The 18,708-nt window shown below is 46.4% G+C and overlaps 1 protein-coding gene across 1 annotated transcript in view; it reads left to right on the forward strand.

The window, feature by feature from the left end:
- Window positions 1-1,729: 1,729 nt before the first annotated feature.
- LOC103073747 (aldehyde oxidase 2-like) overlaps window positions 1,730-18,708 on the forward strand; it is an 87,295-nt gene continuing 70,316 nt past the window's right edge. Inside the window, 9 exon segments of the mRNA XM_007469202.1 lie at window positions 1,730-1,783; window positions 4,960-5,017; window positions 6,705-6,801; window positions 8,299-8,407; window positions 9,924-10,004; window positions 10,006-10,054; window positions 12,114-12,175; window positions 14,966-15,055; window positions 17,243-17,323. Of these exon segments, the coding sequence (XP_007469264.1) occupies window positions 1,730-1,783; window positions 4,960-5,017; window positions 6,705-6,801; window positions 8,299-8,407; window positions 9,924-10,004; window positions 10,006-10,054; window positions 12,114-12,175; window positions 14,966-15,055; window positions 17,243-17,323 (681 nt within the window).

Raw genomic sequence — 18,708 nt, forward strand, 5'->3', positions numbered from 1 at the left:
AATTCTCTTGGAATCAACTCCTAGTCATCTTGCAGGCCTACATGTCCCTTCCTCAGGGGAGCCTTCTCTGATCCCTCTCCCCAGACAAAGCTAATTCCCCTGTTCTATGTTTCTCACAATGGTTGACATTTAATTACATGTTAATTGTCTCTCTTACTAACTATAAACTCTTTGGAGGAAGAAAACATGTAGATGTCATTTTCCACTGTGCCTCTACCACTTAGCATAGTGCCTGGTGCAAGGTAGATGCTTAATAACTGCTGGGCCAATGAATGAATGATCACTAATGCCTCCTTCATTTAAAGTATCTGGGGTAATCAGTCAAGCATTCACGAATCCCTGCAATGAACAAGTTGTCATCCATGCTGAGCATGGTGGGGGAAACAACCAGCTGCTTAACCTCCAGGAGCTTATTACCTAATTGGGAAAATGAGACACGAACATTGATAAGCCAACAAACTATTAGTAGCAGATCAGAGACTGGTTTCCTGGTTTATTAAGTAGAAAGTAAAGAAACAATTGGTTGGATCTGCAGATGGCTTTGGAATTGAGAGAAAGCAGTGAAGGGAGGTTTGATGCTGCTTTTTTGATGGTAAATAGGGAAGGAGGGAAGATACAAGGACAAACAACCACAGCTGGACAGGAACAGGGTTGCTATCACTGCAGCATGGAAGAGCCTTCTTTGGTCACTTAACAGGTACTCATTGGGCATCTATTCTGTGGTCGGCACCATTCCAGGTCTGGGATACAGCGGTGCCCTCAGGGAGCTTACATCCTAGTGGAGAAAGCAAATACCAGGTGAAGAAGCATCCACGTCAGGTAGGACTGAGTGCCTACCTGCCTACGAAACAGAGCTCTTAGGAGAGTGACGGACATGCTCCTTCAGACGGGGTGGTCAGGGAAGAGCTCAGACCCAAGTACCAAGAAGGCACACACATGCCAGCATCTGAGAGAAGAGAAGTCGAGGCGGAACGGGTAACATGCACCAAGGCCTAGGACAGGAACGAACTCAGCACATTCAAGAAGCAGGGAAAGGCCAGTGTGGCAGAGACGACAGCCAAGGGAGAAAAGCACCAGCTGCGCTCAGAGAGGTGGGCCCCAGTTTATTTATCTGTTGAGTGGTTACCTAGACTGGATCACTGTTTTCCAATGGAATAATCCTGTGGGCCAGGAAGAAGGAGGAAGGGCATCAAGGTGCTGGGTGGATGCAACACCCTACACCTCCACTTCAGGGCACAGACTGGACTTGTCCATGCAATTCCCTATGAAGAGACATTTCTGCAGCTAGAATAAGAAAAACGTTGGGGCAAGTGGGAGGTCTCTGAAAGCCCACTGCTAGCTCTCCTTGAAAAGGAGGAAGTGCATCCAGGACATGCCCCTGGGGCGGAAGCAGCATGCAGAGTGGGTTTAAGTTTAAACCGTTGTTTATGGTTTTCACACTGAAGAGGTGTGGGCTATTCACGAGCAAGCTTCAAAGCCAGGATTGGTGGGAGGCAAAGTGAGGCATGAGCTAGGAGGCCAGGCCACACAGGTGCCCTTGACTTAAAAGGCCACGAAGTAAGGGAGTCTCCACCCCCTGCCCTGCTCTCTGGGGCTCCAGGCTGTCTGCTTCCACACAGGGAGAGATTTCAGTTGCTCAGATCTAAATCCTTTCTGCTCATTTCTGCAGCTGGTGCCAAAGAGCATTCCCATTTGGAGCTGTTAAGGAGAAACTTTATCTACGGGTGCAATGCCTTGCCCATTGAGATCGGATGAATTGGTTTTCTCTGTGAATGGGTGGAAGGTAAGGGTTGGGTGTCACTACCATAGTTTGCAGAGACAACAGGAAACTTCTAATGTGAGGAGAGCACTTGTGGCCTGTTTGGGTTGAGACTGCTCCAATCAGGGACAAGAAGCCAGAGGCTGGGAACCAGGCTAATTTGGCCCGTTATCCAGTCCGCCCAGCCTCGGCCTCTGGCAATGTGGGGAGGCGGTAAAGCATTGGGGGTAATGGCACGTGCCTCGGTGTCAGACAGCCTTGGTTCCAAGCCGGCTCTGCCTTTTACTGGACAAGCTTCTACAAGTTACTTCACCTCCCTGAGCCTCAGGGTGCCCGTCGTTACGGCTATTGTAAAGATTAAGAGAGAGACGTTTCTTTCATTGATTAGGAACCTCTTAAATTCTTATACGAGGCCCTTAGCACTGGGCCTGATATACTGGAGGCCCTCTATTCTAGCAACATATACCGATTCTCAAACTCAGGAGGATAAGAAATGGAACGCTCTTTATTTTTCTATTTTTTGAACTTAATTCTTCTGTTGAGTCTCCATTATACAGAATTAGTTGACGTGTAATTGCTGTCAATTTCCAGGCCCCCTCTTTCCCCGAGTTGCAGTTGAATTGCAGGAGGAAACTGTACAACACTTTTCCCTGGCAGCCACCCCTCCAGGCCTCACCATCAGTCCACACAGGCCACTAGGTAACCCTCAGTGCCTTCTGCCTGGCCTGTTCCTCTCATGCGTCTCTCAAGGGACCATTCTGTGCTCCAAGGCATGCAGCTTCTCTGGCGTCTTGCCACCTCTCCTCCAGGGCCCCTCAGCCTTCGCATCCCATGAGCTTAGCTGGAATTTGGTCAGGTACCTCCACCCCTGCCCCACGTGGGGGCTTGGCCCAAGGAAGGAGATAGAGCAGAGCCTCTACCTTCTCAACACTTTCGTTTTAACTCTGTCTCCTGTATCCAGTCTCCACTGCCAGCAGCCACCAAACATTCTTCCAAAACTCTCACTTACAAGCTGAGTCCTTACTCTCTTGTTCCACTGGCTAGGGCTTTGGAGGCTCCTTCCTCTATTTTCTGTCCCGCATCCCTTCTGAGTCATGAGCCCAGAATGAAGTGGCTGCAGCCTGGACAGGGAATAAGTCAAGGGTTAGAGGAAACACAGGTTGTGTGGTAGGGGTGGAATCAGCTAGATTATAAAAATATTATTCAACCACATTCTCATTAAGTGCTTTCAAAAGACCTGGGGGACTTCCCTGGTGGCGCAGTGGTTAAGACTGCACGCTCCCAATGCTGGGGGACCGGGTTCAATCCCTGGTCATGGAAATAGATCCCACACGCATGCCGCAACTAAGGAGGCTGCACGCCACCACTAAGACCCTGGGCAACCAAATAAATAAATAAATAAATAAATATTCAAAAGACCTGGGATGAAAGTAAGGGCAGGCAGATGAGGGCTGCTTCTTTCATTGATAGCAGCCCCTAGAGATCCAGAGAGCTCTTGAATTGTAATATCTCAACTTGGAAGCATCTTCCTGTACTATTTTATTCTTTGAGGTCTACACAAGTTCATGTTTTTCTTCTGGGGAGAAAGAAGAACCAAATATGAATGGCCCACTGTAGCTTCCTTTCCTCTGTTGCAACAAAATGGCTGGAGGTGTTTACAGGACACCCAAAGAAAAGTGAAAGGAAATAAGCAAATGGGAAAGAAGCAGCAAAGAAGCTCCCTCCGTGGCTTTAGAGTGCCAAATTCCCCACTTTTCAAGGTGAGGGAGGGAGGAATTCTAGTGTTCTCCCAGTGCCTTCCTGGGTCCTGAGCTGGGGCCACAAGGCTCACCATTGGCCACGCTGCTAGCGGCACATTCAGGGACCACTCCAGGATGGTAGCAACTCCCTCACCTCCCCTTTCTGCCACCAAGTCTTAGGATCCCTGATGTTATCAAACATACTCCCCACAGGAGATGTCTCAGAGGTGCCAGAATAGAAACCCTTCCTATTCAGCCTTCTTCCCTCAAGGACCCTTCACACTTACACACACAGACACACACACACACAGACACACACACACACAGACACACACACACAGACACACACACACACACACACACACACACAGACACACACACACACAGCATCCAAGTCCTCCCCCAATTTGAAGTATTTCAAGAGTACAAGAGGCTGGGTTGAAAGACTCCACAAAATTAGATAGTGGAGCAAACGTGAAGAATTTAAGTGCCAGGGGCATTTTTTTTTTATAGCTCTCTATTTTTTTATAGCTCTCTATCGTATAGCTCTCTCTAAACTGTGTTAGTTTCTGTTGTCCAACAAGTGAATCAGCCATACACATACATATATCCCTATATCCCCTCTCTTCTGAGCCTCTCTCCCATCCTCCCTATCCCACCCCTCTAGGTCGTCGCAAAGCACCGAGCTGATTTCCCTGTGCTATGCTGCTGCTTCCCACTAGCTAACCAAAGCAATCTACAGATTCATTGCAATCCCTATCAAACTACCAATGGCATTCGTCACAGAACTAGAACAAAAAATTTTACAATTCGTATAGAAACACAGAAGACCCCAAATAGCCAAAGCAATCTTGAAAAAGAAAAATGGAGCTGAAGGAATCAGGCTCCCTGACTTCAAACTATGCTACAAAGCTACAGTAGTCAAGACAGTATGGTACTGGCACAAAAACAGAAATATAGATCAATGGTACAGGATAGAAAGCCCAGAGATAAACCCACGCACCTATGGTCACCTAATTTATGACAAAGGAAGCAAGAACATACAATGCAGAAAAGAAAGCCTCTTCAATAAGTGGTGCTGGGAAAACTGAACAGCTACATTTAAAAGAATGAAATTAGAACACTCCCTAACACCATATACAAAAATAAACTCCAAATGGACTAAAGATCTAAATGTAAGACCAGACACTATAAAACTCTTAGAGGAAAACACGGGGGCATTTTTACCCAGTGGTGGTTCCCAACTCTAATCACATATAAGAGCACTGTTGTCACAGATGCTTGGTGTGTCTTTTACTCCATAGATGTGTGTAAAAGTTGTTTGCCTGTAGAGCACAAAAATGAGGCAAATGAAATCAGGCCTAATATACCCCAGTCCATAAACCAAGCAGGCCATGACAGGCATTCCTCTGGGTCACTCATTCAATTCCCATAATATTCTCTTTTCTGTTTCCAGTGCAGGTGATCGAGAGGAATGTGGACCCAAAAGTCACCCTGCTGACCTTCTTACGAAAGAACTGGACCCTTTTGATCCAAGTCTTGGCCGTGTCTGTGTTTGCCTTAAAACATAGGCCAGGGGCTTCCCTGGTGGCGCAGTGGTTGAGAGCCCACCTGCCGATGCAAGGGACACGGGTTCGTGCCCCGGTCTGGGAAGATCCCACATGCCGCAGAGCGGCTAGGCCCATGAGCCATGGCCGCTGAGCCTGTGCGTCCGGAGCCTGTGCTCAGCAACGGGAGAGGCCACAACAGTGAGAGGCCCACGTACCGCAAAAAAAAAAAAAAAAACATAGGCCAGCTACAATTATGAGAACTAATCAAACCTCTCCATCCCCACACAGCCAGGTCCCGCGGCCCTTGCTCTCTATTTGCTTTTGGCAATGGTTCTAAGGATATTAAGTTAATTGAGCTATTTGGAGAAGATAAAGTTCCCCCAGAGTTTCTTATATCTTGATTTAAAAGCCATGAAATAGAAGCTAAGCTCTTTCTTTCAGCACTAATTATTCCTTTAAGTGCCTTTCAGATCCCCAAGACGGTGGTTATGTAATAGAGGTTTGTGTTGCATGTACCCTTCCCTGGAAGAAAACCAAATTCTCCAGATTCAGGAAGAGCACGTGTCATAGGAGAAGATTACCTTTCTCTACATCTGTTTTCTCACAACAGATTTTCCCCACCATTCTATATTCTGAAATTTAGATCTTCATAATGGCAAACATATTTTAATTGGTAAATCTAATGGATCTCTCAGAGAAGCCAAAAAAAAAAAAAGACAGAAATTACAAGTTTTGTTTAAAAGCCCACATGGTTTTTAATTCGTTGTCAACGTTTTAAAATTAGGAAATCTCATTTTTTTAAAAAAAATAGGAATTTCTCATGAAAAATGGGAAGATAGTCCTTCCTGCCTGGCAGCAGTCTTGCTTAGAGCTGAGTGGGGCCTGTCATCCTCCATCTAAAATGGGGCACAAGCTCTCCAGTCACACCCAGCCCACTCCACTCATTCACACACCTCTCTGATAAGCATTTATGGTTATGACTTAATTTAGATGAACAAGCCATATGGCTTAAAAATAAAAAAAAGCCAAAGATTCCAAAGTCTTCTTAGCCAGTCTAGTTAATTCCATCCAATCCATAAAGTGTGTGGAAATGGGCTACAATCAGGGAGAAGGATGCCTAAAGAGAGGAGCAGAGGCTGAGCCTTGGGACTGGACCTGGACCAAGCACGAGCAGAGGGACACTCCGGGTGGGATATGAAAATAAGGACGGGAGTTTTCTCCGAAGGGTCACTGACTTGGTTTCAAATGCAGTACAAATTACTGGGCAAAACATTAAACTGCTAAAAATAAGTGTTTCTCTTCCAATTACATGATTGGAACCCAGAAGAATACCTATAATGAAACAGGATTTTTCCAAGAGATTTTACTTCTGTTATCCTACAAGATGCTTATGCTAAGCCTGTGAAGATAAAGTGGGTATTGCCTTTCCCTCTTTGCAAGTGAGGAAACAGGCAGGGAGAGGTCCCTATGTCCAGTGTCACAAAGCTAGGAAGATACAGAGTGGCCTTGACTGAGGCCTGCGGGCAGGCGAATGCCTTCTCAGATCTGCACCTCACCGCACAAAGGAGACTTTCCTCGCTAGTGACACCCTAGGAAGGCAGCTCTGATAGAGGCAACATGTCCTCCTTGGAGTCTTTCCTTGACCACCCTTCCCAGTGCACCTGACAGGAACCAAGTACGCCTGCAGAAGAGGAGGCTGTGGCGCCTGCACCGTGATGGTGTCTAAGCGAGACCCCACATCCCAGGAGATAAGGTATCTGCCCAGACGCCCAGAGACCAGGCTTGCACTCTCATCTCACAGCTGATGAAGATCTCAAAGACCTTCCAGCCTTGTGATTCTAACCCTCTCTAGGTCTTAGACCCCTCTGAGAAGCTGATAAAATCTATGAGCTTTTACAAAAACTAATAACGTTTTGCACACAATTTCCGGGAAATTGTGGACCTCCCAAGGCCCATCGATGCGTCCCAGGTTAAGAATCCCCAATTAAGGGACCTCCCTGTTGGTCCAGAGGTTAAGACTCTGTGCTTCCACTGCAAGGGGCATGGGTTTGATCCCTGGGGAGCAAAGAGAAGGGAAGATCCTGCATACTGCAGATCCCACATACTGCAGATCCCACATGGGCACAGTGTGGCCGAAAAAAAAAAAGAAAGAAAGAAAGAAAGAGGGACTTCCCTGGTGGCGCAGTGCTTAAGAATCTGCCTGCCAATGCAGGGGACACGGGTTCAAGCCTTGGTCCGGGAGGATCCCACATGCCGCGGAGCAACTAAGCCCGTGTGCCACAACTACTGAGCTTGCACTCTAGAGCCCGCGAGCCACAACTACTGAGCCCATGTGCCACAGCTACTGAAGCCCGCGTGCCTAGAGCCCATGCTCCGCAACAAGAGAAGCCATCTTAATGAGAGGCCTGCGCACGGCAACGAAGAGCAGCCCCCGCTTGCTGCAACTAAACAGAAAGCCCGCGTGCAGCAAAGAAGACCAATGCAGCCAAAAATAAATAAATAAATAAATTTATTAAGAAAAGAAAGAAAGAAAGAAAGAAACCGCAATTTAGGCCAAGCATTCATTTTACAGATGAGGAAACTGATGTCAGAAGGATGAAGTGACTTGTTCAAGGTCATGCAACTAGTATGTAGAACAACAACTTGAGCCCACGTTTTCTGGCTCTGACACTAATGCTCTTTCTACTGTTGGGCTGGATCTGGGCCATGATTTCAGCCTTTCATTAAGGGCCAGATTCCAGGACTGGGGCTGCTCCCAAATCCACTGGCCCAAGAAATCAAGAAATGGCCTCAGGACACAGGCCTTCCAACTCTACTGAATGACCTTATACAGAGAGTTTAAAATGAACAAGCAAAAAAATTATCAAATACGGTTAAAAGACAAAGGTGCACCTTTTACCTGTTATGGGATCAATGTCCTAATGTTTACTAGTTGACGTCCAACTATATTCCTGATGACACGAGTCCATTCCCACTGAGACCAGACCCAGGTGGGTCTGTTCTAGGCTTGGAAAATGTTTCTGAGGTTCAGAATGCCCGCATTCCCCCTAAGGATCCCAATTCTTATAGATAATACAGAGTCAGCAGAAAGGACTCTAAATTCTTCCTCCCAGGCCCTCCTCCAGGTCTCCATCGTCTCGGCTAAGTGACAGGGAGAGGGGTGGTTTCTGCTGTCCTTCTTGGTTCCCCCATTCCCCACAGGGCAGAGCTGTGTTTCTCCTTTGGATTTTCCTTGTGCCTCTCATATAAGACACTTCTCTGTCACCGTGTGCCTGGTGCCCATCTGCTCTCTGTGTGGGGCTGCTGTCACCACTGTGAAAGGTGTTGGAAGCATCAAAATGAGGCTTCACCCCGTGCAGGTAAAAGCACATCCTAAATTTCTCATTTCTTAACTCTGTCTTTGTAATCAACGCTGTGTTGACTGTGCCTCCTGGGGCTTCTAGGTTGTGGTCCAGTAAGTAGAAGCTTTGGATGCATATTGATCAAGATAATAATATCTGTTAAGTGATTTAAAAGAAAGCTAGAAATCCATCTACATTTCATTAGCTGATCATCTTTCTTCTTACTTTTTCTGCTTGAATGATAACAGCATGATCAAAACATTGATTAATGCCAATTAGACTGTGAGGCAGAATAAACATTGCACAAAGAGCATTGTGCATTGAATAAAACACCTCTGAGGATAACAGGGTAAAATTCAGGATTATTCCCTCTGGTGTGGACTTTTAAGAGTACTGTGACATGCACTGGTGTAAACACACCAGTTCCTCTGTCATTGTCACACGGGTTTGGAGAGTCATAAGTCCAGACCCATTAACACTGCGAGTCCTTCCAGGAAGAAGGAGTCTGGATTTAACCACATAAGAGTCAATTCCAGGAAGGTCAACAAAGGCAAAAGACCCAGCAGAGTTTACTAGAGTCTCTGAGAAGGTCAGAGAGGATGTTCACCCCAAGGCCAATAAGCCCAAATCCTAGAATTATACTACATTCTGAATCCAGAGCAAGGCTTTAATGTGCCCAAGAATCAATCAGCTAGGAGCATTGTTAAAAATGCAGAGGGGCTTCCCTGGTGGCCCAGTGGTTGAGAGTCCACCTGCTGATGCAGGGGACACGGGTTCGTGCCCCGGTCCAGGAAGATCCCACGTGCCGCGGAGCGGCTGGGCCCGTGAGCCATGGCCGCTGAGCCTGCGCGTCCGGAGCCTGTGCTCCGCAGCAGGAGAGGGCACAACAGTGAGAGGCCCGCGTACCACAAATAAAAATGCAGATTATGAGTCAAGAATTTTGGAGCAGAGGCCTGAGGTTCTGCATTTCCTAAAAGACTGCAGGTGGAACCAACACCGCTGGTCCACGGACTGCACTTAAAATAGCAAGGATCTAGAACACAGACCAAAATCGTGGAACTTTGAAAGCAGAGCTCCTTTTGAGCCACACCAGAAGAATTTAAAGAACAAAGTAACATGAGGTCCATAGTGGAGAGTCTCCAAGTTAAGCAGAAAGAGGTGACCCCATGCTCAGAACCAGGCTGGGAAAGAAATAGGGGTGCTCAAGGAAACTGTTTTTGAAATTACACACGCTTTCCTTATAATTACTGATTTCTGGAGAATTCTTCTCTCTCTGGGAATGGAGGTTGCGTGCTAATTCCCAATTAGAAGGATCTGGGCATTCGAGCCTGAGAAGTAATCGTAATGCTAGAACACGGCTTCCAGGTCACCTCCTCCAGAAGGAAAGGAGAGGCCGGCCCACTCTGCCCAAGGGGAGGGTGCACTGCTCAGGGAGAGGGTTCCACCATGACAAGAGAGACACAGGATGTGGACCCTGGCAGGAGGCGGTGACAGCAGGAAGGCTGGGCCTGTGACCATGCCTGTGTCCTTCCAGGAGAGGACTGCCTAGAGCCATGGCACCCGGTGCAGGATCTGTACCCCAGGGATGGTGATGTCCATGTACACGCTGCCCAGGAGCCAGCCACCCGCAGCCTTCAGAGGAGCAGCTGCCGGCAGCCCTGGGGGGTAGGTCTGACTTGAACAAGCCCACTGCCCGCCAAAGCCAGGTGGGGTCATGTGTCAGCCTGTTCCTCCCCACCTACAATGCCACCCCAGCCCCGTTCAGGGACCCCTCGGTTGTTTCCGAAGTAGCTGCTTTCACCCCTGAGCAGAGAAGAATGTCAAGGTGTATCTGCTCATCAGAGCCCTTGCTGCACAGAACTAAAGAGCACGCGTGGCCCACACTGCATCTTGACACCCTACTTTTCTACCCAGTGAATTATGTGGCTGCTTTCATTCGGGCTGTCATAACAGAGCACCTCAAACTGGGGGTATTAAAACAGCAGGAATTCCTTCTCTCGCAGTTCTGGAGGTGAAGATTCTGAAATCTAGGCTCTAGAAGAGGACTCTTCCTTGCCTCTTCCTAGCTTCTGGTGGTGGACAGCAGTCCTGGCATTCCTTGACTTAGAGATTCGTCACTCCCGTCTCTGCCTCCACCTTCTCACGGCCTTCTACCCTGTGTGTCTGTGTCCAAATTTCCCTCTTCTTACAATCCAGTCACTGGATTAAGGCCTACCCTAATCCAGTAGGGCCTCATCTTAACTTGATTACATCTGCATCACTGCAGATTTCCAAATAAGGTCACGTTCACAGGTTCCAGAGGTTAGAACGTCAATGTATCTTCTGCGGGGCGGAGGCGGGGAGAGACACTATTCAACCCATAACACAGCCCTTCATGTATCGAAGGGATCTTTTAAAATTTGCAATGGGTTTAAGTTACTAAAGAGTTCATGGGAATTCCTTGTCGGTCCAGTGGTTAGGGCTCTGTATTCATTGCCGAGGGTCTGGGTTCAATCCCTGGTTGGGCAACTAAGATCCCACAAGCGGTGCAGCACAGCCAAATACATAAATAAAGAGGAGTTCATAAACATATCCCTTTTGCAGGATCAAAAAAGCTCACGTTCAGGTGTCAACAATCTCTAAACCAGATGTCTGTTACACAATAGATATACAAATCCTTAGATTGAGGCCTGAAGGGTGAGCACCACACACTCTCCTAATCTGCCAGTTGCCAGTGGACTTCCTTTACTCTCTCTGCTCCATTGCAGAAAATCAGATCAAATCACCTAAAACCCTGCCTTCCTTAGGTCCTTCCACTATTTGAGGTCCTTCAGCAGCTCCTTACCCCTCGTGTGGCCACGCCTACCCTCCTTCACCCGGCATTCAGAGAAGTCCAACAGCTGGCCTCCCAAACTCATTCTTCCTCCTCAGCTACATGAGTCCCTGCTGGCCAGTCTCCTCTCAACCCTCAATCCTCCACATGTTTCCACTTCTGCACCTCTGCTTGTGCTGCGCTGTGAACCCCGAATGCCCGTCCCCTGCTCTCCACCAATCCATTGCTTTCCCATCCTTCAACCCAAGCTTCTTTGTGAAGTCTCCCCCGATGAACTCGAGTCCACACTGACCCTCCTCCATCCCACCCTCCCCTATGCCTTCATCCGTGGAAACCTGAGTTTCTTACACTTTACCATGCAATAGAATTACCCACAGACCTCTTAAATGCAGATTCCTCCACCGGGACCCAGACGTTCTAATTTAGGAGAACTGGAGAAAGGCCAGAGATCTGCATTTTAAACAAATAGCCAAAATTCTGATGCAGTGACCTAAAATCCACTGAGGGGCACTACTAACAACCTGTCCAAGGCATTACACTTCACTCATATGGTGCCTTAGAAACGGCCACATTTTCTTGTTTTGGGATCGCTTGCATCTTACATAGTATCTGAAATATAGTTGCTGTCAATAGATACATGTTGAATGAATGAATAATTTAATAGATGGATGCAACTGAGCTCACCAGATAGACTATCATCTTCTTTAGAACAGAGAATAAAACTGGAATTGAGGTGGTGGGAAGGATAATTGTCTAAGAAGAAGAAAAAAAGCAGTGAACAGCCTAGTGGCTATTTAAATATTCTCAAAAACAAAACAAAACACCTGTGTTTGTTTCAATTTTCTAAAGAAAAATAAATTAAAAATCAGTAAAAATAAAGAATACTGATAACTTTTCTTCTTCTCTGATTAGGTAATCTATGCCACTGCACTGGGTATCGGCCAATTCTTGCAAGTGGAGGGACCTTTTGCTTGGTGAGTAGGGGACTACGGGGGCAACCTACAGAGCAAGAATGACAGTGACAGCTGGTCCAGGCTGGGAGCACAGGAGGTGAGTTTGTTCTTGTTGTTTTGCGGTACGCGGGCCTCTCACTGTTGTGGCCTCTCCCGTTGCGGAGCACAGGCTCCAGACGCGCAGGCTCAGCGGCCATGGCTCACGGGCCCAGCCGCTCTGCGGCATGTGGGATCCTCCTAGACCGGGGCACGAACCCGTGTCTCCTGCGTCGGCAGGCGGACTCTCAACCACTGCGCCACCAGGGAAGCCCTAGTTTTTTAGACCATCTAAATAGACCATAAGGAAGACCAATTGAGTTAGCTCCAACTAACTCATGGGAGTTTGAGCTCTTTGTTGAGAGAAGGGTGAACGTTACACCACCTTTGATGCTCTACATCACACCACTGGGAAGCTAGGTGGTCTAGCCAGACAGACAGACATCTTCCATGGCTAGTTCAGCAAGGCCTTGGGACAGGACATGTAGGAGGGCTCAAGGAAACCCAAGGAGACAAGCAAAGACATGGAGTTTGCTTTGGGGAGGCAAGGTTAGTTCCAAGAATCCAGACCAGCTGGGAAAGTGTGAGCAGATAAAGAAGCCAAAAATCTAGAGTGGAATCCAAAATTCACCCCAAGTACCAGAGTGCAGGGAGTTTACCCCACCAAAGAGCGATACCGCACTAGGCTGCTGTGAAAATCAAATGAGAAATTGTAGGCTCATAACAAAGTCTTCCTTGGCACTTAGTAAGAACTCAATAAATAGTTACTACTGTACTGAGGGTGCTGTCCACACTATGAATAGTGTTTGCCAGGGAAACCAGACAAGTACATCTGATCACCCTCTACAGAGGGCAGGATGGATGTAGGCAGTACTGCCCTTAGACCCAAGCAAGGGGGACTCCAAACTTTGGAGAGCCCCTCGCTGGTCCTCCTGCAGCCAATCTCAGGAGGCCACGGGGCCAAAGTGACTTGTTTGCCTCGAGCCTTCACCCTTTTCTAGACTGTGCTCCAGATACATTCTTGACCCCATTCCCAGGCACAAGTCTCTTCCCCAAGTCCATCTTCCTCGGGAAGATCATAACAGCCGCATGTGCACCCTGAGGCCAAAGACTAGCTGTTTGGGGAACGAGTAGACAGAGCTTGGACATGCAGGCTGGCTCACAAGTGTGTGAGGCCCTTCACGGTACAGAACAGAGCCAGGGTGGGGAGGGAAGGGCAGCAGGTCACAGGCCAGGGGCCTCCATTTGTATTCTTGCCTCAACTCCACAAATAGTGGATGAGGGCCTGGAAATAGACCAGCAGGTGTGACCCACTCCCCAGAGCCAGTCAGGTCCCCAGTGAGTGTCCCATCTTCTACTGCCACATGGGGGAGCCAGCAGGTGACAAGCTGAGAAAATGAATATCTTGTAAACCCATCAAATTGCTGGTGTAAATAGGAAAACACTTGTGAAATACAAATAAAGGAAGTTAAAGGCAACCTCTCTCCCCCTGGAATGTGGATGTTATCCATCTTTCCAGGCACAGACTCTGGGGATAAAAGCAAAAGTACAGTCAGAGACCCACCCTGCAGCCAACTGGCCCCAGGGACCTTAAAGGGTGAAAGGAACCTAGCCCCGGTGGGAATACCCAAGGCTCCCATTTATTAGGCAAGAGAAGACTGGCTTCTTCTGTTATCTCTCACTCATGAGAGTGCTCAGAGTTCTGAGTGAGAGAGGAAGCGCTACTGGCTTCGTTCAGCTGGTTTTGCTTCTTGGACAGAGAAGACACTGTCTCTGCACAACTGCCAGCCTGAGACATTTGTGCAGAGACAGAGAACTGAAGTATCTGGAAGAAAGTATTTTACTAGAAACTTAGGAGAGACTATTTGAGGAAGAAGGTACAAGAAGTAAGCCTGGAGAAAATGGGAAATGAAAGAACCAGCAAGTGGAAACCCGCTTTAAAATTCATTGATTGTCCATTCATTCCCAGTCAGTCCCATGCAGATCACAAATGTCGGGGAGATCTGGTTCCAAAATGGTTTTCTTTTTTCTTTTCTTTTTTGTCTTTCTTTTTTTTTTTTCTCTTTTTAAGGTCCCTTTATAAATGATAATACTCAATGTTGCTGAGTCTTGTATATACTAGAGAATGGATAAATTATTATTGCTGTGAAAAGCATCTTATCAATTGATTCTCCAACTAGGAATTCACCTAAGAAAAAATTCAGAGATGTACACAAAGATGTACATGTAATGAACAGAAATGTTCATTATGTTATTTGTAGTTATAAAATGTAAAAAAACCCCACTAAGTATACATCAATAGCAAAGTTTACAACTATATTATGGAAGAGCCAGAAGATGGACTATTATGCAATCAGCAAAATTATATTTTAAAGGCTTTTTAATGGTAGGCAAATAAATGAACAAAAAGTCAAAGTAAAAAGTATATTGTACTATAACTATAGTACAAATATATATTACACAAAAATATTATCAGTGGAATAGGGTAATGATAGTTTATTTCTTTTATGCTTCTCCATATTCTTTATTATTGTTTTAAGCTATATAATATATACTGTGTGTATATTATATATTCTATATATTTATCTGTATCACTGTATTTAAAAAATAAAGTAAAAAAAAAAGGGAGATCTTGTGATTATCCCTATTCCAGTAGAAACCACCAAAAAGTGACTTTAAAAGTTTGGAGCCTCATTTAAGTTGTCAAACCCTTCAAGGCACACGCTCATTTACATGTTAAAAAGTTTTTCATCTCAAGGCATTTCACTATCCTAGGAGTCAGATGGTTGTCAACAGAAAGGAACAGGAAAATGCTGCCTGGATCAGGGAGAAAATGATTCTTCCTCCCTCGACAGGAAAAGTGACGTGAGTCCCTTTGTTTGTCCTCTTCCTGAGAGTATTGCTTAACGCCGGCCAGTGCTGCAACAGTGCTTGTGAGTTTTGATGGTCATGCTCTGCTTTACTTACAAACGTTCAAAGTGCAGGCATGAATAAGGCACTTTTCATTTGGGATCTGGGTAAAGTGGTGATTCAAAGCCCACGCTCTGATTTCCCCCTTCACTCTCTGGAAGGCTGAAACAACAAAACATAAACCCACTCAGACAAGAGAAAAAAGACCTACCCCAGCTACGATGAGTCCCATCCTTGCCTGGCCCTACTCATGCAGAGCTGGCCTCTATCACCATCTCCTCCTTTGCAGAGAGAGGGCACTGCAACGTCAGGAAGGCTGAGGAGTCTGTCCAAAGATACATGGCGAGTTCATGGCTCCCACAGCTGGGAAGTCCAGCCTGAAACACAACAGTCTCTGGCTTTGCTCTCTGAGAGACACTAGTTTCAAAAAAAAAGACCCACGGCCAAGCTCTTAAAGGAATTACTTAGAGAGAATTCTTAGTTCGAATATAGGAAAAATAGAGTCTGCTCCCTGTAGATATGGAAAACTAAGAGAACACAGTTGGCCTTAGACAAAACTGAGCCCATCACTCCCTGCTGTATGTGTTTCTATCCTTAACACCCCGGGAATTCAATCTGGGCAATGATTGCACTCTGGGGTCCACCTGGATCACTTTAACCAAATGCAAAAGAACATACTTAAACTGGACAGTGCCCCAATATTCCTTATAAAGAGAAACACAATTTTAAGGTGGATCTTATGATCACTGAGCCACATGTCCTTTCCCTATACGAAAAGACACACAGGAAGCCACATTATAAGGCGAAGGTTGCTTGGTGACCATGGATGCAGAACAGTTGGATAATCTTAAGGGTAACATCATAGAAGACGCCCCTCCATCCATCAGGTAGACCCTGGATGGCAAGTGTCTGCCCCATGACACTCCCTTCTCTTGAAGCTATGTTAATATCTTCCATGGGGTAACTGTAAAGTCTTGGCCTGGTCCCTGTTTAGGGGAACTTTAATTCCTCAGCTCTGATTCATTTTGTTTGTTTTACATTTTAATTCTCAGACACTATTAGGTACTGCCTATACTTCTAATTCCAACTTACACAAAAACTGATCTTCAGATGTTGGCCGGTTATGCTTCAGTCTGGGGTCCTAACCTACACAAGGAACAACTGCAAGTTGTCCTTCTGCAACCTAGGAAGACCTTAGAGAGACAGGAAAAAAGGCAGAGGAGTACTGGACAAATGTCAGGTCATTTCACTTACTCGTCACAATTACCCTTCAAACTAGGCATTATTTCTATTTAATCTTCAGAGAGGTTAAGTACCTTTCCATTGAGAGGGTCAGAGAGCCAAGTCATGGCAGAACTGAGAAGGAACCCAGACTTGTCTGTGTCCCTATCCTCCATGCTCTTCCCCACTACACAGCCCTCTAGCCCTGCATCCCACAGTTCCCTCCCAATTTGTCTTTCTCTTTAGGAAGGTTTCCTGGGAATAAGTGTTTCCAAAGCTAAAATATGTTTGATTCAGACAAGATTCCAGTTTGGGTAACTTTTCACTGTGCTTTAGTTTCCTAATAGGTAAAGTGGAGTTGATAATTTACTTTCTTTGTACAATTGTTGTGAGGATTAAGTAAATTATTAATACGTGTAAAAGTACTTGGAACGTAAGCACCCCGTAAATGTTAACTATTGTTATTAAAGCAAGTGGTGTGTGTGTGTGTGTGTGTGTGTGTGTGTGTGTTTACACATGGGTCTGTATGTTTAGAGTCATTTTTCTACTTAAACTTAGAACTTGTCAGAGTTTTGAATCCTGACGACAGGTGAGGGGATAGAGGTTGGGGCACAGTGGAGAGGGTTTCCCAAATTTATTTGACCTGTGATTGTTTTTCATAGGCTGTCTTGGCGTTTCGCAGGGTACTGTTTGAACTATTTAATAGAATACTCTTTTATTTAACATCACATTACTGTCAAATCAGTATTTCTCTTGCAACAAGGTTCTTATTTAAAACTATTTGGTTTGAACTATTTTCCCATACAAGGAGAATCAGATAGTTATTACTGTGTTCATTTTGCCTAATTAATATAAAGAATTACAATGCTGTTTCCATTTCAGCAGGGCTGACAGAACAATCTTCTTCTGCCCTTTATAAAGATTTGCATGGAGCTATTTGCAAAAGAGGAGTTCCAGCCCTTAGACCTTACCCAGGAGCTCATATTTCCCCCAGAACTCTTGGTAAGATGAGTTGGGTGTTTTATGTGCTCGTTTCAATGCCACTGGTTATAAGCTCAGTTTTCTAAAACCACACTTTCCGTCCTGTGAAATTATCAAATTGTGGAAATGCTTGATCAAATCAGTATGCCTGTCCCTGTCCAGCTCACCAAGCCCTGGCTGTTGCCCTGCACACTTTCCCTGAAGCCTCAGCTGAGGCTATTTTTTAACGCGATTTCGTCATTACTCCCATCATTGTCATCTGCAGTGTGTCCCTATTGACTGTCCCAAGCAATCCAGTTTTTCTCAGCTTCTAACTTGGCCTTTCCAGCCTTTTCCAGATATTGACCTCAAGGGGCATTTCCAGGGCCTCCCGATACCTCAGCCTTCCCTCTGTCAGCATCTCTAGCTTTCCTCTCTAACATCCAGTGGTCCCATTCCATAAAATGACTATTTCTGAAAGATTCTGATGTGTTTATTCATGCATTCAACAAATATTCATCATTCAGCAATATGCCAGGCACTGTTTGGGGTACTGAATATACAACAGGGTACAAAACTCACACAGACCTGACCCCAAGGAGTTTGTAATCTGGTGGCAGAGACAGACAATGAGCAAGATAATAGATAAGTTATATAGTGTGTTAGCAAGTGAGAAGGAGAACAAAATAAAACAGAGAAAGGGGATAGGATGATGCAGGGGGTTGCAACTTTAAATATCCGGCCAGAGAAAACTTCTCTGAGAAGATAATATTTGAAGAAAGTCCTGAAAGAGGGGAGGGAACTGGCCATGAAGATACATGGGGGAAGAGCAGTCCAGGCAGTGGGGCAGCAAGTGCAAAGGTGCCAAGGAGGGGAGAACTCCTGGCCTGATCAAGGGACGGAGCAGGGGCCAGCCTGGCTGGAGCGCAGTGAACCAGAGAGATCAGAAAGCTGCGGGCCGGGGGGTGGGCAGACCATGCTGAACTTAGACTACTTGGCTTTTACTCTGCCTGAGATGAGAAGCTGTCAGAGAGGTTAGACAGAAGAGGGGTACGCTCCTATTAACCTTGTAATGGGATCCGGTGTCGTTTTGGCTGCTGGGATGGGAATAGCCTGAGGAGGGGGCGAGGGAAGGAGCAGTGAGCCCATTAGGGCACTATGTCATCCTGAGGATGGTGGTGCTGGACCAGGCGGCCAGCATGCAAGTGGTGAGGAGGGAGTGGATTCTGGATACATTTTGGAAGAAGAGCCAACAAGATTTCCTGATGGGTCTTCCCTGGTGGCGCAGTGATTGAGAGTCTGCCTGCCGATGCAGGGGACACGGGTTCGTGCCCCGGTCCGGGAAGATCCCACATGCCTCAGAGCGGCTGGGCCCGTGAGCCATGGCCGCTGAGCCTGCACGTCCGGAGCCTGTGCTCCGCAACGGG

Source organism: Lipotes vexillifer, unplaced genomic scaffold (genome assembly GCF_000442215.2).
Source record: "Lipotes vexillifer unplaced genomic scaffold, Lipotes_vexillifer_v1.1 scaffold648, whole genome shotgun sequence".
Taxonomy (NCBI): domain Eukaryota; kingdom Metazoa; phylum Chordata; class Mammalia; order Artiodactyla; family Lipotidae; genus Lipotes; species Lipotes vexillifer.